This window comes from Cetorhinus maximus, chromosome 8, assembly GCF_964194155.1.
Source record: "Cetorhinus maximus chromosome 8, sCetMax3.hap1.1, whole genome shotgun sequence".
Lineage (NCBI taxonomy): Eukaryota > Metazoa > Chordata > Chondrichthyes > Lamniformes > Cetorhinidae > Cetorhinus > Cetorhinus maximus.
The window spans coordinates 43,631,919-43,653,837 of record NC_135886.1 but is presented as its reverse complement, the minus strand read 5'-3'; the positions used below and the strand labels follow the sequence as shown (position 1 = coordinate 43,653,837).

The 21,919-nt window shown below is 43.1% G+C and overlaps 1 protein-coding gene across 1 annotated transcript in view; it reads right to left on the bottom strand.

Moving 5' to 3' along the window:
• The window catches only part of spdef (SAM pointed domain containing ets transcription factor), a 73,779-nt gene that overhangs the window by 19,889 nt on the left and 31,971 nt on the right, over positions 1-21,919 (bottom strand). The window contains exon 2 of the mRNA XM_078546220.1: positions 19,189-19,659. Within this exon, the coding sequence (XP_078402346.1) occupies positions 19,189-19,636 (448 nt within the window). The 5' untranslated portion in view covers positions 19,637-19,659. The remainder of the gene's footprint in view (positions 1-19,188; positions 19,660-21,919) is intronic.

Genomic DNA, 21,919 nt, shown 5'->3' with positions numbered 1-21,919 from the left:
AATTCCTGCAGTGCATTTTGTAGATGGTACACACTGCTGCTACTGTGCGTTGGTGGTGGAGGGAGTGAATGTTCGTGGATATGGTGCCAATCAAGCAGGCTGCTTTGTCCTGGACGGTGTCCAGTTTCCTGAGTGTTGTTGGAGCTGCACTCATCCAGGCAAGTGGGGAGTATTCCATTACACTCCTGACTTGTGCCTTATAGATGGTGAACAGGCTTTGGGGAGTTGGGAGGTGAGTTACTCGTCGCACTATTCCTAGTCTCTGACCTGCTCTTGTAGCCACAGTATTTATATGGTTAGTCCAGTTCAGTTTCTGGTCAATGGTAACCCCTAGGATGTTGATAGTGGGGGATTCAGTGATAGTAATGCCATTGAACATCAAGGGGAATTGGTTGGATTCTCTCTTGTTGGAGATGATCATTGCCTGACACTTGTGTGGCATGAATGTTACTTGGCACTTGTCAGCTCAAGCCTGGATATTGTCCAGGTGTGGCTGCGTTTGGACATGGACTACTTCAGTATCTGTGGAGTCGTGAATGGTGCTGAACATCATGCAATCATCAGCGAACCATTTCGTAGAAGGAAGGTCATTGATGAAGCAGCTGAAGATGGTTGGGCCGAGGACACTACCCTGAGGAACTCCTGCGGTGATGTCCTGGAGCTGAGAAGACTGACCAACAAACACAACAATCTTCCTTTGTGTTAGGTATGACTCCAACCAGTGGAGATTTTCCCCCTGATTCCCACTGACTCCAGTTTTGCTAGTCCTCCTTGATGCCACACTGACAAATGTAGCCTTGATGTCAAGGGCAGTCACTCTCACCTCACCTTGGGAGTTCAGCTCTTTTGTCCATGTTTGATCCAAGGCTGTAATGAGGTCATGAGCTGAGTATCCCTGGCGGAACCCAAACTGGGGGTCAGTAAGCAGGTTATTGCCAAGCAAGTGCCACTTGATAGCACTGTCGATGACCCCTTCCATTACTTTACTGATGATGGAGAATAGACTAATGGGGCGGTAATTGGCCGGGTTGGATATGTCCTGCTTTTTGTGTACAGGACATACCTGGGCAATTTTCCGCATAGCCGGGTAGATGCTAATGTTGTAGCTGTACTGGAACAGCTTGGCTAGGGGTACGGCAATTCTGGAGCACAAGTCTTCAGTACTATTGCTGGAATATTGTCAGCGCCCATAGCTTTAGCAGTATCCAGTGCCTTCAGCTGTTTCTTGATATCACGTGGAGTGAATCGAATCGGCTGAAGTCTGGCATCTGTGATGCTGGGGACCTCTGGAGGAGGCCGAGATGGATCATTCACTTGGCACTTTTGGCTGAAGATTGTAGCAAATGCTTCAGCCTTATCTTTTGCACTGATGTGCTGGGCTCCCCCATCATTGAGGATGAGGATATTTGTGGAGCCTCCTCCTCTAGTGAGTTGTTAAATTGTCCACCACCATTCAGGACTGGATGTGGCAGGGCTGCAGAACTTAGATCTGATCCGTTGGTTGTGGGGTCACTTAGCTCTATCACTTGTAGCTTATGCTGTTTGGCACGCAAGTAGTCCTGTGTTATATCTTCACCAGGTTGACACCTCATTTTTAGGTATGCCTTTTGCTGCTCCTGGCATGCCCACCTGCACTCTTCATTGAACCAGCGTTGTTCCCCTGGTTTGATGGTAATATTAGAGTGGGGGATATACCAGGCCATGAGGTTACAGATTGTGTTCAAGTACAATTCTGCTGCTGCTGATGGCCCACAGCGCCTCATGGATGCCCAGTCTTGAGTTGCTAGATCTGTTTGAAATCTATCCCATTTAGCATGGTGGTAGTGCCACACAACACGATGGAGGGTACGCAGTGTTTACTCCTACCAACACTGTCATGGACAGATGCATCTGCAGCAGGCAGGCTGGTGAGGGTGAGTTGAAGAATATTTTTCCCTCTTGATGGTTCCCTCGCCACCTGCTGCAGACCCAGTCGAGCAGCTATGTCAATTGGGACTTGGCCAGAAATCCCCCACCCAGGGGGATTGAGCTCCTTGCTGCCCTCAGTGCTTCCTCCAAGTGGTGTTCAACATGAGGAAGCACTGTTTCATCAGCTGAGGGAGGGCCCATGTTTGACCTGATGCCTTGAGACTTCATGGGGTCCGGAGTCAATGTTGAGGACTCCCAGGGCAACTCCCTCCCGACTGTATACCACTGTACTGCCACCTCTGCTGGGTTTGTCCTTCTGGTGGGACAGGCCATACCCAGAGATAGTGGTGTCTGGGACATTATCTGTAAGGTATGACTCCATGAGGATGACTATGTCAGGCTGTTGCTTGACTAGTCTGCAAGACAGCTCTCCAAATGTTGGCATCTAGCCCCCAGATGTTAGTAAGGAGGACTTTGTAGGGTCGACAAGGCTGAGATTGCCGTTGTCGGTTCTGGTGCCTAGGTCAATGCCGGGTGGTCCGTCCAGTTTCATTCCTTTTTTGTGATTTTGTAGCAGTTTTGGTACAACTGAGTGGCTTGCTAGTCAACCACATTGCTGTGGTCTGTGGGTCTGGAGTCAGGCGTACCCTGTTGGGAAGGACGACAGATTTCCTTCCCTATAGGGCATTAGTGAACCAGATGGGTTTTTACAACAATCGATAATGGTTTCGTGATCATCATTAGACTTTTAATTCCAGATTTTTATTGAATTCAAATTCCACCATCTGCCATGGTGGGATTCAAACCCACATCCTCAGAGCATTACCCTGGGTCTCTGGATTACTAGTCCAGCGGAAATACCAGTATGCTATCGTCTCTTCCTAAAGAATTAAATTAATTAAATTAGACTTAGCACTTTGAAAAGATGCAATTGAACCAAGATATCAAAAAGACAAAATACAATTTGATTTACTCCACCTGTTTCACCCTGACATGGTACTGTCAATATGCACCTGCCCTGACTCATACAATCTCCTGGGAGGGGTTAGCAAAACAGGGAACAAAACTTGGCTAATTTAAGCAGATAAAACTGTGGGAGCTTGACTTCCAATGGTAAAACCATAAAAGTCCCAGGAAACTTGTTACAGGTATAGACCTCTTCTCCACATGGGAACTTATTCAGCTCCACATTGAATGGCTGTTATAAATCCACAGTCACTGCATTTTCTGGCAATCTGTTCCACAGGTAAGAGGCTCTGTGAAAAAAGATGTTCTCCTTGGCCTCTACCCTAATACTACACTGCCTCAGCTATTAGCATTGAACTAATCTCATTGAACCAGTGTGACAATTCAATTTCCAAAATAACAGCCTTCCTTCTGGCTTCTCCAAGTGAGATTCCCAAATCATCCCTACATTAACCATCAACTTTTCTGACACAATCTGTAGAAACTTGCTGTTAATGTGAAGGAACCAGTGCTGGTAGTCTCACCACAGTCACACGTTCAAGGAATGAAATCGCAGACAATCAATGAAATGGTACAGTTTGATACTGATGCCATGAGTTTTTAACAGCAGGACATACTGTTGATTTATCTTCTGACTTAACAGTGAACAATGCCACAAGAGATTCACTGTCATTTTATAAAACATTTAGGAATCTGTTTCAAGGCAATACTTACCTTTTTGTTCAGATCATGTTGATAAACTGTTCAACCTTTGCCCTTCGATTTGTGATTTTACATTGAACCCTTCATAATTTTACTGCTATGTAACAAACTCCTGGCTACTTGCTAATCTTTGTCTAACGCACTGACCAAAACATTTAACAACAATTATTTGTGTATTGCCTTTAACATAGCAAGTTGCCCAAAAGCTGTGCGCAGCATTGTCAAACAAAATTTGACACTGAGCCACATAAGATGACATTAGGGCAGATGACCAAAAGCTTGGTCAAGGGGGAAAGTAGGTTTTAAGGACAGCCTTAAAGGAGGAAAGAGACAATTAGGTTTAGGGAGGAAATTCCAGAGATTAGAGTCTTGGCCACTGAAGGAATGGCCACCATTGGTGGAGCAATTAAAATTGGGAATGTTCAAGGTTCCAGAATTGGAGGGATGCAGATATTTCAGTGGGCTGTCGAGGATTATAGAAATCAGGAGGGGTAAGACGATGGAGGGATTTGAAAACAAGGAGGAGAATTTTAAAATTGAGGCATTTCTTAATTGGGAGCATAGGGGTGATGGATGAATGGCACTTGGTATGTTAGGATAGAGGCAGCATTGTTTTGGATGGCCTGAAGTTTATGGACAGTGGAAAGTGCGATGCTGCGCAGTAGTGCATTAGAATAGTGAAGTCTAGAAGTAATAAAGGATTAGATGAAACTTTCAGCAGCAGATCAGCTGAGGCAGGGGTTAGTCTGGCGAAGTTAAGATAAACAGGTGGAATCGCAACAATACAATTGAAATGGAGCATTGATGGCATTTGTGAATCTGTCGGGACTCCCTCTCCCAACTCTAATTTGTTTTTTAGGGAGAATATTCAACAATTTTCTTATTACTGTGTGTAAGTATTTGCCCTAATGCCAACTTCAGACCCATTTGTTGAAGATGTTCTGCACTAGGCCCCTTGAATATGTATATGAGAAGCATGACAATGGCAGTTCTTGGGCCTTCCTCACTCAGGATTCCTCAGTGAAATGATTTCTTGTGACGGCTTCTCGATCCTCCAATTCATTCCCAATTTATTGCAATGAGCATTTTATCTTTTTCTGCTCCTAATGCTTCTACTTTTTCTTTAATCTTTTGTGCAAGGTAACACCTTGTTACTTCATCTCAGCCTTTGCTTGTAACTATGGTGACCATGCGCCCTGGTTTCTCATTAAAAATTCTGGTGTCCTGACAATTTGCTCAAAATAGATCAAATGTCCCTGTCTACAGATTTTCCCTCTTTACATGAAGCATATCTGAGATTTCCGTCAGCACTTCATGGCTTGCACAGTATCAGCTTCTCTTACCTTCACTTCCTTTCCCCACCCCTTTAACTCATGTGCCCTTTACTGTTGACAAACCCCAAGAAAAAAACCCTCTTGGCTGCACCCTGTGAATCGGAATGCCGCCCACTTGTTGACCGTTAAGCGGCTGTGCCAGGACACTCCCACATGTGCAGTAATCCTTCTCAATGGCATCCAGAGCCAGCGAGCCATAGGCCAGCGGGTAAGGCACTGATTTATAAGAGGCACTGGGGTTAATTTATAGGAGTGATAGGGATTAATTACCACTATGACCTCCTATAGATTAACCCCGTGACCGCCTGGGAGCCAGGAGGGAATCAGCCTCTGGGCGACGACAGAAGATTGACGGTGGTGCCCGCCAACCGCAAGCCACACTTGAAGAGGTAGCGGAAGGGCGTCCATCGGTAAATCACCAATCAGCAATGAGGAAGGTGCCAGGCAAATTCAGTTGAGCTGTGGCACATTCAACCAAACTTCTCATCGAAAGACCGTGTGCTTTCCTGCTTGTGGCTCTGGGTGGAAAGAGAATCTCCCACATTTGAGGCATGTTTGCTAGTTTAAAATCCAGCTTCTGGCTGAAAATGTCCATTGTTAGAACCCAATGTTCAAATGAAAATAAATGAGGCTTTTAAATGCAGATTGGTCTTACCATTGTGCATTTCACAGTAAAGTTAGAGTGGAATAGCAAGATTCTGGGATCTTGTGACAAAAAGAAACTAAACCAAGGCTTTGTTTAAGAAACTAAGACAGAAATGTCATTGAAACAAAAGTCTGCAGTTCGTAACTGCTGTCCTCAATAATTGGATGTCTTAATAGTGTTACCAACTCTGGTTGGATATATACCGGGAGGTAACATCACATGACCTCCTACCTTCAACTGCCTCTCCCCCAGACTCCTGCTATTGGTCTCCCAATGGATTGGTGTGTGTGGGTATGGGCGGCAGACCAGACCGGAATGGAACCTCATTGAAACATGAGAATGATGGGCTCCCTTTAGAATGGGTTACTCAAATCTCAAATACCCAAACCAACTGTGGTTAAACTGGAAGCAAGTATATTTGTGCTGGGTTGGGGCTGAATTTTGCTTACTTGTCAATTTAGCTACGAACAGCCCCTGACCCTTTCTTCCCACCCTCCACCCTTCATGAGTGGGTGCTAAAGCTCTCTCTGTCATTTAGCACAGAACCCAGGCAACACACACCACCAGGCTCATAAACAAAAGATGCGTAGTACAAGGACATGAAGAGCAACACAACTCCATAGTCAAAGGGATGAGCCACCCTTGAGTCACACCCTTGAGTTGGAAGCACAGGTTGAAGATTTGGCACTACCGTGCAGCCCTATTTCCAACTGTTTTCAAATCGCTCTATGCTGGAAGCATTGGGCCAGCACATTTACTTGATATGATCTTGTGTAATTTGTACCTGCCCTGTAGCCATAGCCAACATGGTGGCATTTCAAGAGTCTATTTGGAGCAGGCTGTTCCTATGATTGTTGCAAACTCTCTATTGTGCCAGCAGGAGCCCCTTTAAGATTGGTGAGGTGATTGTTACTATGAAAAAACATATTTGTTAAATAAAGTAGAATCAGTAAAATATAAATGACAAAAACTCAATCACGCTACATTTTAAACTCTATTGCCAATTTAGAGTTTACAGGTCAACACAACCCTGGTGCTCTCTGTTCTAAGATTGTATTGCCTGAATAATATGCCCGGGGTTGATTATTGGCTAACCACTGAAAATATCCAATTGACGAAGCCTGTTATCAATCTGACCTCTTATTCCCCAGGCAACCCTGAAGGTTACCCCTCTGATCCTATGTTATTGATTGACAGACCATTGAGTTACTGGGTGTAAAAGCAAAGTACTGCAGATGCTGGAAATCTGAAATAAAAACAGAAAGTGCTGGAAAAACTCAGCAGGCCTAACAGCATCTGTGGAGAGAGAAACAGAATTAATGGCCTAAATTTTCCCGTTGGTGATTTGGGGGCGGGGCCTGCTTGCCAACAGGAAAATGACACGCGATGACATCAGGAGGAACCCCCAAAGTTATCCCGGTCCCTTTAAAGTTTTAGGAAGGCGGGCGGACAGTGAAATCAGCTGTCCGCCCACCGACCTGTCAATGGCCAATTGAGGCCATTGACAGAGTAATTAAGATAATTAAAGACCCTGCCCGTCCAACCTTAAGGCTGGCGGGCAGGCCAGGAGCCCCAGCGGGCTTCTGATAATACATGAAACCTCATCCACTGGCGGGATGAGGTTTCATGTCTGTTTATAAAAACTTTAATACATTTTATGTGATATTTATTAACATGTCCCATCTCGTGTGACATTGTCATATGAGGGGGACATGTTAATAATTTTTTAATTTTTCTATTTTTAAAGTTTTTTGGCCTGTCAGTAATCTCCCTGAGACAGCACTTTGCGGAAGAGTGCACTTTGACAGCTGGGGATTCCCTCCCCTCCCCCACACAGGAAGCGCATAGCGCTTCCCGTTGGGCAGCCTGTTGGGCGGGCCTTAATTGGCCCGCCCACTCAAAATGGCAGCAGGCCCAGTTTCAGTGGCGGGTGGACAGCTGACCCCTGCCACCGAGCCAGTGGGGCCTGCACACCCACCAAGGGCAAAATTCTGTCCAATGTTTTGAGTCCGTATGACCCTTCTTCAGGGCTGAGTTACTGGGTGTGTCAGAAATGAGGGACAATGTTGAATCTGGGACCCAAAGTGAGAAATTATATTGGAAAGGCTGAAAGAATTTGATTACTTTTTCTTAACAAAATGATCTATACACATTCCTCTTCGAAATTTCAGCAGGTTTGTGTTGCAACTCATTAAAACCCTGGAACAATGATAACATGGATGTAAGGAGGTTACAGTACTTCTGTGTTTTTTATTCATTCTTGGGACATGAGCATCACTGGCAACGTCAGCATTTATTGCCCATCCCTAATTGCCCTTGAGGGGGTGATGGTGAGCTGTCTACACCTGAGTGCCTCGCTAAGGCCATTTCAAAGGGCAGTTAAGGTTCAGGGTGGTTAGTGCTGGTGCCTCACAGCTCCAGCGGCCCGTGTTCGATCCTGACCTTGGTGTCTATCTGTGTGGAGTTTGCATGTTCTCCCCATGTCTGTGTGATTTTCTACTGGGTGCTCTGGTTTCCTCCCACCATCCAAAGACATGCTGGTTAGGTGGATTGGCTATGGTAAATTGTCCCCTAGTCAGTCTGTGCCCTGTGATAGACTGGTATCCCATCCTGGGTATACCCTGCCTAGTGCCCATTACCTGTTGGGATAGGCTCCGACCCCCCTACAAACCTGGATTGGACGAAGCAATTCCGGAAAAGTGAGTTAAGGGTCAGCCACATTGCTGTGAGTCTGGAGTCACATGTAGTAAGGACAGCAGATTCCCTCCCCAAAGGGGATTAGTAAACAAGTTGGTTGAATGATTATTATTTTATTCCAGATTTATTGCCTTTAAATTCCTCCAGCTGCTGTGTGGGATTTGAACCCATGTCTCCAGAGAATTAGCCTCGGCCTCTGGATTAAATTACCACTATGTTAGTGTCTCCTGAGCAAATGCACACAGAGCATCTGGCTCACTCTCAAACATCTCTTGGTGGTTCAAGGACACTGTTACACTAGATAAACTAGGCTGCCCCTGAAACACAGCCTCACTAGACTTCGAGTACAATACTAGAGCCCAAATTCTCTGACCCACAATCTCTTCCTAATGAGCACAGCCTCACTGCACTAAAACATCAATTCATTGCAATGGAGGTTGGATCAGGGAAGAATTGGGATTGTATATAGACCATGATTGCAAATCTAACAACTATCTCATGACTAGGTTCATTGATATAGTCTATATCAAACAGAGCAACTGAAGATCTTGTGACAAACTAATTTTTCCAGAAGCCTAAAGTGGTCCCTTGAATTACTAACCAATTTGGCTCCACGCAGCTGAGTGTTCATCCTGAATGACTTGGACCATGTCAGCCAATGCTGGGCAGCGAGCAACAAAGTAAAGAGAATGCTGCACTACATTGCCAATGTGACCATAAGTCTCAGGCTACCATGCTGAAGCTGTAGAAGGGAAGAAAGACAGGACATACCTTGAGTGATGTGTTTCAGCTCTTGCCATTGAGGCACAGCCAAGCCAGGGCACTGGTGCAAAAATCGGCAATGAGCTTTGTCCCTAGAGTTAGAGGGCTGAGCAACCCTCGAGTCAGAGGGCCGAGCAACCCTCGAGTCAGAGGGACGGGCCACCCTCGAGTCAGAGGACGAGCCATCCTCGAGTCAGAGGGACGAGCCATCCTCGAGTCAGAGGGACAAGCCACCCTCGAGTCAGAGGGACAAGCCACCCTCGAGTCAGAGGGACGGGCCACCCTCGAGTCAGAGGAACGGGCCATCCTCGAGTCAGAGGAACGGGCCACCCTCGAGTCAGAGGGACGAGCCATCCTCGAGTCAGAGGGATGAGCCATCCTCGAGTCAGAGGGACGAGCCATCCTCGAGTCAGAGGGACGAGCCACCCTCGAGTCAGAGGGTTTGAGAAGAAGTCAGAAAAATAAGGACTCTTCAGCCTTCTCCTGGCCAATATTTATCCCTTAACCCACATCAATAATAAAAACTGATTTTATTATCACATTGCTGTTTGTTGGACATTACTATAAGCAAATTCGTTGCTGCATTTCCTACATTACAACAGTGACTATACTTGAAAAGTACTTCTTGTTTGTAAGGGAATTCAGGATGTAGTGAGGTTGTGAAAGCTTTATATAAATGGACGTTTTACTTTCTTTGATAGGAGGCCAATGAAAGGATTCTTTATAGGGATCCGTAAGATACTAAATGGAATAGTAAAACCACAACAATAAGATAAGAGGACATAGGTACAAAGACAAGTTCAGGTTTGTTATCAGAAAGCACTGTGCATTTGTTAGGATCATGGCTGATCTGGTTATGAGCTCAACTCTACATTATAAACATGTTTTTTCATTCATGCTGGCTAAGCCAGCATTTATTGTCCATCCCTAACTGCCCTTATTCAGAGGGCATTTAAGAGTCACCACATTGCTGTGGGTCTGGTGTCAGACCAGGTAAGGGCAAAGGCACTAGTGAACCAAATGGGTTTTGTATAACAATCGTTCCATGGTCATCATTAGACTTTTAATTCCAGGTTTTTATTTAATTCAAATTCCACCATCTGCTGTGGCAGGTTTCAAACCCAGGTCCCCAGAGCTTTACCCTGGGTCTCTAGATTACTAGCCCAGCGACAATACCACTCACCATCACCTCTCCTGAGGTACTGTGAAGTGTACTAACACTTGTTATAAGTAGATTCAGTAGAATAGTGATTATTGTTACTGGACTAGTAATTAGAGACCTGGACCTTTGCATCGGTTTTCACTATAAAGGATACAAGTACGAACCAGAAGCAACTATAAACTGGGAAATGGAAGTGGGGATGGAAGTCAGGAAAATGACACTCTCCAGGGAAGTGGTACTGAGTAAGTTGTTGGAGCTGCGGGCTGACGAGATCCCGGGTCCTGATGGACTTCATCCTAGGGTGTTAAAAGAAGTGTCTAGTGAGATAGCTGATGCATTGGTTTTAATTTTCCAAAACTCTTGAGATTCGGGGAAGGTCCCATTATTTTGAAAGATAGCAAATGTAACTCCATTATTCAAAAAGGGAGGGAGACAGAGAGCAGGAAACTACAGGCCAGTTAGCTTAACATCTGTCATAGGGAAAATGTTAGAAGCTATTATTAAGGAAGTTAGAGCAAGGCACTTGGATAAGCTCAAGATCATCAGGCAGAGTCAACATGGTTTTGTGAAAGGGAAATAGTGTTTAATCAACTTATTGGAGTTCTTTGAGGAAGTAACATGTGCTGTGGATAAAGGGGAACCGGTGGATGTACTGTACTTAGATTTCCAGAAGGCATTTGATAAAGTGCCATATCAAAGGTTATTGCAGAAAATAAAAGCTCATGGTATAGTGGGTAACATATTGACATAGATAGAAGATTGGCTGGCTAGCAGGAAGCAGACAGTAAGCATAAATGGGTTTTTTTCAGGTTGGCAAGATGTAACAAGTGGTGTGCCACAGTGATCAGTGCTGGAACCTCAACTGTTTACAATTTATATAAAGACTTGGATGAAGGGATTGAAGGGGCAGTTGTCAAATTTTCTGATGACACAAAAGTAGGTAGGAAAGTGAGTTGTGAAGAGGACATAAAGAGACTACAAACAGATATCAATAGGTTTAGTGGGTGGGCAAAGGTCTGGCAGATGGAGTACAATGTGGGAAAATGTGAAATTGTCTATTTTGGCAGGAAGAATAAAAGAGAAGCATATTAGCTAAATTGTGAGAGATTGCAGAATCTGAGTTGCAGAGGGATCTGGGTGTCCTATTGCATGAATCACAAAAGGCTAGTATGCCAGTACAGCAGGTCATTAGAAAAGCTAATAGAATGTTATCATTTATTGCGAGGGGAATTGAATACAAAAGTAAGGAGGTTATGCTTCAGTTGTACAGGGCACTGATGAGACCTCATTTAGAGCACTGTGTACACTAATGGTCACCTTATTTAAGGAAGGATGTAAATGCGTTGGAAGCAGTTCAGAGAAGGTTTACCAGACTAATACCTGGAATGGGTAAAAGCAAAATACTGCGGATGCTAGAAATCTGAAACAAAAACAGAAAATGCTAGTAAAACTCAGCAGGTCTAACAGCATCTGTAGAGAAAAAAACAGAGTTAATGTTTCGATTCCATATGACTGCTCTGAAGAAGTCACATGGATTCGAAACGTTAACTCTATTTTTCTCCACACAGGTGCCGTTAGACCTGCTGAGTTTTTCCAGCATTTTCTGTTTTTGTCCTGGAATGGGCGGGTTGTTTTATGAGGAAAGGTCAGACAGACTAGGCTTGTATCTGCTGGAGTTTAGAAGAGTAAGGGGCAAATTGATTGAAACATATAAGATCCTGAGGGGTCTTGACAGAGTGGATGTGGAGAGGATGTTGCCTCTTGAGGGAGAATCGAGAACTGGGAGTTACTGTTTAAAAATGAGGGGTCGCTCATTTAAAACAGAGAGGAGGTGAAATTTTTTCACTTAGAGGGTCGTAAGTCTTTGGAACTCTCTTCCTGAAAAAGTGGTGGAGGCAGAGTCTTTGAATATCTTAGAGGCAGAAGTGGATTGATTCTTGGCAAGCAAGGGGGTGATAGGTTTGTGGGAGTAGGTGGGATGCAGATTTCAGGTTACTATCAGATCAGCCATGATCTTATTAAATGGCAGGGCAGGCTCAAGGGGCTGAATGGCCTGCTCCTTGTTCGTATGTTCATCTGGACTAGCCTAGTTTTCTGAATACATGAGACGAAGTCCCACCAGTGGGGGAATTTAAATTAAATTAATTAAATAAATCTTGAATTAAAAACTAATCTCAGTAATGTTGATTTTGAAATTAGCGGACTGTCGTAAAAACCCATCTCATTCACTGGTGTCCTTTAGGGAAGGAAATCTGCCATCCTTACCCAGTTCAGGAAGGCAGCTCACCAGCTTCTCAACTGCAATTCAGGATGGGCAATAAATGTTGGCCTTTCCAGCAAAACCCCCATCCCGTGAATGAATAAAGAAAATAAGGAAGCAGCACTCCACTCACCAGGCTATCCCTCCCACTTATTTGCTTAATAATATTTAGATTGATGGGGAAGGTGATGGTGTAGTGGTAATGTTACTAAACTAGTAATCCAGAGACCTAAGCTAATTCTCTGAGGAACATGGGTTTAAATCCCACCATAGCAGCTGGTGGCACTTAAATTCAATTAACAAAATAATGTGCTGAAATTTAAAGCTAGTCTCAGTAATGGTAACTGAAATTTTCATTGATTGTCATAAAAACAATCACTAACATCCTTTAGGAAGGAAATCTGCCATCCTTACCTGGTCTGGCTGACATGTGACTCCAGACCCACAGTAAGGTGGTTGACTCTCAACTGCCCTCTGAAATGGCCTAGCAAGCCATTCAATTTAAGGGCAATGGCTAATGAATGCTAACCTTGCCAGCGATACTCCATCCCATCAAAGAATTTTTTAAAATACCCTGTTACTCTGTCTTTTGAAACCCCTCTAAAGTATGAAAATGTTGATTATTTTTACAGGCTCATTTCGGTGGCCACCCTCAGAGTATACCCTGTGGAATAGAATGTTGGTCCTTAGCCCACACCTATAAATTATTGCTTCATAGACGCACTTCCTCCTGCCTGTTACTGAATAAACAGATTGAAATTTTATTAAGGGATGGGATGTATTGAGAAACATCAGGAGGAAGTTGGGATACTGCTTGCCATCTGTCTTCAGAATCAAATAATCTGCAACTTTGCACCTAGATATCTCTACGCTAAGGTTATGGATCAAATGGGGTAAATGGAATTAAAATACAGATCAGTCATGATCTAATTAAATGGAGGAGCAGGCTTGTGGGGCTGAATGGCCTATTACCTATGTTCCCATATCATAAACTATAATAGCTGTTCTCTACTGTAGCAAACTTTAAAGGTTTAGAAAGATGTCTCAGCTGCATCTAAAATTATTCTGTGACATGGTTAAAGTATTTTCGTATTTGTAGGTCCATAGCCGTGTTTACAAATCAGCAGCGATGTTACGCACAAGGGCGTCAATCTTACATTAGTTTCTATTGCAATAGATTCAGAAACCAAAGGACTGACATGACGGCAACAGGGCTGTGGTTTAAGTTTTATATCAACTGTCAATAAGATACCAAACAAACAGCTTAAAAGCTTAAAACCTGGATTGTGTTATTGCTTCCTTGCAAGGTCCATTGACCAAATAGAAAATCTGGCAGTTATACTGAACATACAATTTTGATTCCTCACCTGTGCTGAGTTAGAGGAACTCGGATCAGGGCAGTGCTGCTGCAGTTGGCCTCAGTGTCCTAGAATGGGTTAGTCATGTACATCTGCCAAAGTCTCCCTTCTGCAGATCAGTTAAGTCAGCCTTGCTGGAAAGGGCAAATGTGTGTATGCCCGTCATGGACAAATTTGAATACCCTGTCAACTCTTGCTGTTCATCCACACGCCTGGTGGACCCCTGCTTGGATGAGGTACCGAAAGGCTGATATCAAATGGGTGACCACATGAGGGGAGAGGCAAATAATAAATCAGAGTGAAAACTAAAGGAACTAAAATGATTGAGTGCTCACTCGGAGAGAGCAGAAAAAGACTGATTTTTTAAAAATTTATTCATTAACGGGTTGTGGACTTCGCTGGCTAGGCCAGCATTTATTGTCCATCCCTAATTGCCCTTGAGAAGGTGGTGGTGAGCTTCCTTCTTGAACCGCTGCAGTCCATGTGGTGTAGGTACACCCACAGTGCTGTTAGGGAGGGATTTTGACCCAGCGACAGTGAAGGAACGGCGATATATTTCGAAGTCAGGATGGTGAGTGACTTGGAGGGGAACTTCCAGGTGGTGGTGTTCCCATCTATCTGCTGCCTTTGTCCTTCTAGCTGGCAGTGATTGTGGGTTTGGAAGGTGCTGTCGAAGGAAATTTTGGAAATGGAAAATGGAATTCTCACACTTGTGCTCCTGAGGTTGAGTCTAAGGTGAAGTAAAGGGAGGTCTATTCTATGGAGATGTATGGAGCTACATAATATAATTTCTGCCCTATCCAGTCTGGGTGCAAAAAGCAGAATTGAGGAACAGTGAAGTCAGTAAATAGTAAAATTTAACTAAAAGGTAGGAATAATAATTTAAGGTAAGTCTGCACTTCTTAAAAATTTCAAATATGGGAGCTGTTGGTTACTGAAATCAAGATGATTACACACTGTTTAGATTAGCCCAGTGTTCCCTGTGCAGCTCTGAAATGCAGAGATTCCACTCCCGACACCAAGATTTGCTCAAAGATCAAACTGACTGAGTTTGCCAGATATTCTGACGCAGAGGCAATAATACTACTTACTGAGTTCACACGCACTCTATGTTAAATAGATGCAAATAATGTGATACTGTAGGATTCTAAAGGCAATGGTCCATATAGAACAGTAAATAATGGTGGAAGCAGATTCAAAATTAACTCTCAAAAGGAAAGTGGGGAAATAGTTGAAGGGGAAAGAATGGCAGGATGACGGGGAGAAAGCAGGGAAGTGGAACTAATTGGATAGCTCTTTCAAAGAACAAGCACAGGCACAATGGTTTGGTTTCTCTCCCAAGTACAGTACAATGAGCCTCGCTTAAAATAGGAGGTGTGCAGGAAGACGCTATTCAACGAAGATTGCTGGCTGAAGCGAATCTTGATTTTAAGGAAGTGTTAGAAATAGCGCTTGCGATGGAAAGCGCTGTGAAGGATTCACAAGTAATTCAAGGGGCACAAAATGGCACTGTTCTCCTTTTCGGGCTGGAACAGTCAGCCGAAAGTGGCGCGAAAAGACGGGGCTCCGCTGCAAAGCAGGAAACAGCTAGCCAAAAAATGAGAGTAAACAGCTTAGCAATAAAATCGAAAACTAATTTTTGTTGACATGGAAACAATCATTCTTCTAGTGATTGGCAATTAAAAACAATAGAGTGTTATTTTTGTCACAGAAGTGGATGCACAATGAAACAGTGCAAAGCGAGATTTAAACAGGCCTCCAAACAACAATCAAAGTCTAGTGAAGTATATAGTATGGAAGAACCAGAAACAACCAATTCTGACATTTATTCATTATTCAGCATGAAAGTTAGGGAGACAGAGCCAATATTTGTTACAGTGCAAGTGAATGGTAAACCCTTAAAATGGAAGTAGACACTGGTGCTTCTACCACTGTAATAGGAGAACACACTTTCAGATATTTAAATAAAGGTGATCAACAATTAAATTTGGAACAAACAGCTGCCAAGTTGAAAACATATACAGGCGAAGAAATCCAGGTAAAAGGTATAAAAAACAAAAAGGGTCACGCTGAAGGGTCATGAGGACTCGAAACGTCAACTCTTTTCTTCTCCACCAATGCTGCCAGACCTGCTGAGTTTTTCCAGGTAATTCTGTTTTTGTTTCAGGTAAAAGGTATCACCAGAGTAACTGTTCATCATTGACACCAATCAGCACAACTACCCGTGATGGTACTAGAAGGTAGAGGACCAAGCCTTCTAGGTCAAAATTGGTTGAAGGAAATTAGCCTTGATTGGCCAGTGAGATTTCAAAAGGAAACTGGAAGAGTTTCTGTTTTGAAAAAGGAACAAGGCAAGGTACTTCAGAAAGAGCCCAAGAGTCTAAGAACTGCATCAGGATGCAAAAGGAATGTGTAAGCATTCAGCAACCTGAAGAAACGAAGACTGTCTTAAACAATGACATGGAAGAACAGCAGAAGAAACCCAAGGAGACTGCTGAATTACAGAATTCAAGTTGATGTGAGCTTCACAAAGAAAAGGAAAACCTGTTGAAAGACCTTCACACACGACAAGGATCCCTCAGGTCAAAGTTTGTGCCTCTTGGAAATTACGAAGAGAAAGAGGAAGAATTTAACATCTCTCTGAACAAACTGAAGAACCAGTTGGCAGAGAAGACGTAGCAATGTTCAAGTTTCCAGGAGGAAGCCAACAGATACAAGAAGGAGACAGAAGAGCTGAAGAATCAGCTGAATGAAGCTAAAGAGGCTTTGAAAGTAAAAGTCGGAGAGCTTTCCAAGATGCGAGTAGATAATGAAGTTATGGGTAGCTCAACTACTTAACTAAGGCAAGTTGAGATTGCATCTGAGAGAAGTCTGGCCAACAGTAAAGTCAAAAAGAAGGCCGATACTAAATTCTGTGGTAGAAAGAAGAAGACACGTAGAAAGAGGATGCAGAATTATTGATGAGGTGCCTCCTTCAGACAAGACTAAGCCTGATCCCAATTTGGAGGGGAAGGTGGAGAAAAGTCAAGGGAACCAAAAAGTGATTCATGATTTACGTAGTCATGAGTGTCAATTTACTGTTGTCGTACCATGTGGAAGTGGAGGGCTGGATCACCCGTAAGCATGTGGATCATTTAAGAGAAAGGGAGATACCCCAAAAAAATTATGTTCCACCTGTAACCATTGCTGAACCTGTGGTTCCTGTTGAAGTTGCTCAACCAAGGACAGACATGCCCAATGTCTCTGTTGGAGTGGAAGACACTGAACTGCATGTGCCTAATGAGGTACCTAATATTAATGTCGTAACAGAGAATGTGTTTCCTACAAAAGAATCTGAAGTCGTGGAGCTATGACGTTCCACACAGATCAGGAAACCACCTGAAATGCTGAACTTGTATATTTCTTGACCTGTGTAAATAGTAAAATGTCAAGAGATAAATATCCTTGTAAATACAAAATGTACAGAAAAATTAAAGGGGGAGGAATGTAGTAATTATAGTTCTGATGTAGGACTGTAGCCTTAAGAATAATCCTGTGTTGTAGGTTCACATGATCTGTGTAAACCAATGGGCTAGCAGCACGGGGAACCTCTAAGGGGAGGGTTCTTCTTTAGTTATGGAGTTTGATGCACACGTGTAGTTGCTGCTGCTGTCTTGTAAATAAAGTTAAATGTGTCCACTAAGAAAAGCTGTCTGGAAGATCAACACTATAACATCAACCATCTAACTCTCTCCTGTGGTTATACTAGTGTGAATGGCTGATCGAAAACCTGATTTGGCCTGAAATTGGCAGGGCTTTAAAGTGGTGAATACTGAGCTGCTCAAAATAGTTGGCCTGCTGAATTGGACCAGTAACCCGAGGATGCAGCTTGGCAAGAGAACCGGAGAAGTGACGATGGAATGGGCAATTGAAAGGCTGGTGGAAACAGATTCAATCATAATTTTCAAAAGGGAAAGGAAAATGTTCAAGTACACGCAGGGAGGTGGGTCTAATTGCTTAGCTTTTTCAAAGAGCCAGTACGGCCATGATGGGTGGAATGGCCTCTTTCTGCGCCAAAGGATTCCATTATGGTCACAGCTCTTACTAACCAATTTCAGGCTTCAAGCCCCAGTGCTATTCTATCTCAACCAAGAAAGCAAGGACCTAAAATAATGAGGGGGGGAAATAACTGAAAACAGGAAGAAGCAATCCTGCAGGACTTGTTTTACTTTCTATTTATTTTAGTGGATACACACTCCTCTAACATTGAACTTCTCCTCAATCCTCGCTCCCTCTGTTCCACTCAAATCGAATGCTTGTTTGGCCACCCTATTCCTGCTCTCTAGTGTTCTCTACCTAGTTCCCTCTGCCTTGACACTTTACTTGCTCTTGGAGCACCACCAAATCCCTCTTCACCTTCACCAAACCTTTGTTTCCAGCCTCTCCATTTCCCTCCCTCTGCCCCGTGGTGAGTGTCCATTATATTCCTCTCCTCTTTTTATTGTGAGGTGTTCCGAGGAATCTTCTGCGTGAGGAGTGTGATATAAAGGCAAGTTATACAGATCATCAGATTGTTTTTTCTTATTGACTTATCTCCATTTTATTTACGCAGAACCTTGAGGTTGTGAATTCATTGTTTCACCTCTTAACTGCTCGAGTAAGATTCATTTTTGCCTGCAGTTAAAACATTTATTTCCTCACTAGGTGCACTTTGGATTTGCTGTGTGAGATACACTTCAACATATTGCCCAATGTCATATTGAGAGTGCTCAATTTATCCTACTGTTTTAAGTTTGTTAAGATACCATAAGGAACAACACTCCCAATTGATTCACACTAATTCACCTGAAAGAGATGGTGTGGCGAGCGATATTGTCCACAACATAGCTTACTTTGTGTTTAACATAAATGTACAACAATGCAGGGTGTCACACTAATGCACAGCCAGTGAACTTTGTTCCATTTAGTGCTACTTTTTCTAGGACAATCTATCATGTAACAATTGCATATTAATCTGGAGCAAACAATTTTACCACATCATAGCACATTAATCTTGATCAGCCAGCTGTGCCATACAATTGATTGATCTGTATCATATTGCTCTAGACAACCTCTTATCAACATAATGCCATATGTGACAATAATCTAATTTATCTGGTTACAACTGCTTGCTATAACACCAGGCCAGAATAGTCTGTCACAATTTAATTGTATCACACTTATTGAGTGTCAAGAGAATTCATTCAGTGAAAATTTATGAAAATATATTAATAATATAAGAAATTAATCAATAGTTAAACAGTTGTGGAATGATACAATAGATGACCATAGAATGAGCCCAGATTTAGATTAGTTTAGAAAAGTTAAAATAATGACTTTGATCAGACTTTAAGTTACATTTTGGTATCATTTACCTGCTGCAATGTTTAGTAGCTTACAGGCTGTTTCTATCTCCTTCAGAACTTCCCCAACCACCATCGTTTGGACCTGTTCTAGGGATCTTTCTTCTAAGTGGACACTGTTCTGATAGTCCAGCTCTGTAGGCACACACAGCTCCTGACTGTCCACTATGGGGCATTGGTCTGGCTCTTTGTGTGGCTCAGTCTTCAAGCCATGGTCAATCTCCGGACGCTCCACCAGCCCCTTAGATAGCCATGCACAGTCTTCAGTTAGCAACATGTCGAAGTAGGACAAGTAGACAGGCAGTGTCCGTTCAGGGGTTGAGGGGTTACTGGATGGTTCCACTACGGTCCACTCGAGGCCCTTTGGGTGACTGGGTTTCTCCAGGTTGGTCAGTATTGCACCCTCGAAGGCAGTTCGGTTCTGCTGCAGCATTGTCAGCCGCCGACCAGCACTGCCCATTACCTCAAGTAAACTCTTCAGGTCTACAGCAAAACAAGAAGAGACAAATGTTTAATAGCATAATAACACTGTCCATAGACTGATGACTATTTACTGCCTCACAGCAATACTGTTCATTGAACCCTTTGGGAGGCTGTAAGCTAGAAATGGGGGATTATAGGGTCAGTTGGTCACTTAAATATCCCAGTAACTCCTGAATGGGCTTTAATGAACGTTTTACTCATGGGTCAGTTTGTATTAATGGGTGATCACGTTAAGTGCGGCTGTTAGTCCAAATACAGGATTCAAACTGCAGTCTCTTTCTTTTGCAAAGAAAAGCTGCTACTTAAACAGACAACATCTGACTTTCTTTTCATGACTTTTAATTAAAAGGGCCCATCTCTTTCTTGCAACGATGCTTTTGCCATTTACCAAGTGAAGAGGATTTAATTCTGGATGACACCAAGAAGAACAAGAGTTAGATATTGAGGTTTACTTATTCTAAAGTTTAATATGTTTAGTTTTAAAGATTGTTTTGTAGTTTTTTTTATATAATTAGTCCACACACCCCAACTCAAACACTTTCACATCTCCAAAAGGACCTGCTGTAGTGATTAACGTGAAAGTAAGGCTATCTCTTCTGTCAGTGTCCTGAACACTGCCTGGGAAATAGGTATAGGCTATGGTGGGATGGGAATGTGTAACCACAGTCTACTTTGTGGAAGATGACAGAAATATATGTTTCAACTTGAAAGGAAATTTTCATGTTAAAAACTGTATATTTTAATTGATAGATTGGTGATGTTAAAATCATAATATTTACAATCTACCACCAACAGTCTTGAGGTACTGTTTGAAGAGTTGTGAAGCTCTCAATTAAGATAATAACATTAGTCCCTCACTCACAGCTAATATAACAGCGAAAGCTCAGCCAATTGTTCTGTAATTTAAACATTGCAACCCCGAGGTTTTGTGGAGCCACTGCCGGGTCCTTCATTGTAACACCATTTTTAACCATTAATCCTGTTTCTCTCAGGTTCTACCAAGCTCCTACCAAAGTTACAGCAGAAGATTTGGAGAACCCATGGAATATCAGGGCCTGCAAATCTTTGCCTCGGTCTTCCCTGTGCTTGCCTCCTGAAGACGGTGACTCCTGCTGTGGAATCGCCAAAGTGCTATTTCTTGTTGTGTGAATGCTTACAGTGAGGTTGTGTGAGTTATTGAGCTGTGACAGGCACCACAGTCAAGTCTGACCCCATCAAGCGTGGATCATTGGATAGCAATAAGCAGCAGAAGCACTGGTTGTGTTTTTCCCACCCCCAATTCAGGTTTTGAGGCCATTTAGGACATCCTACTAACTAATGGCAGAGATGGAACATCTAACCAGAGACTTTCTCGTCTGTATGGCATAGTGCTACACAGAATGATGCTTTCACCTGTGACCAGGTGATCAAAAAAGCTTTTTTTTGTCTTTGTTGAGCTTTTGGTCTCATCCCACACCATCTGCTTTAAGATAGCAAGCTAATAGAAACCTGGACATTACACCTTCAATGAGACTGCCATCAATGCCAGACCATTATTGGCTGCAGCTGTGCATTGCAGGTCACTCAGTGATCCTTTCATATTAATCTGGAACGATCTGTTATACTGCACAATATCGTATTGACCTAGGACAGTCTGTCAAGCTGCATTACATTACGTTTTAACTAGACCCGCCAAGAATATACGGTGAATGAATGTTGTTAAAAAGATAAAAATAATTGAAGGAATTATTGACTATTAAACAGTCATGAGATTGAACACATGTGAGTCCATCAGGGCAAGCAAAAATAATGGCAGAAGAAGTTAAGCTTGCAGGAAGGCCTCTGTCACCCAGCAATGGAGAGTCAAAATTGTGTTCTAAGGCATTCATTTTGTGTTCACATTTGCTTCTTCAGCTAGTGGATTGTGAAAGACTTGACTGAATTATTGGACAGAGTGTTTCATAGTGGTGGAACATTGTTTTGTGGCTATACTCGGGACATAATTTATTCGCACACTAATAGCACACCATATACTTCTGGGAGTGGGGGTAGGAAAGCTCTTTCCAAGCGTTGGCACAGGCATGATGGGCTGAATGGCTTCCATCTGTGCTGTATAATTCTCTTATTAACCATTACAGATGCTAAGCCCTGGAAGCTGGTCATGACTGTTCTGTCTCAACCGAGAGTACATCAAGGATTCAAAGCGAGTGAAAAAACTTAAAAGAATACAAGAGATCAGGAGGAATCCCAAAATGTTTTGTTTTATTGGCTCTTTATTTCA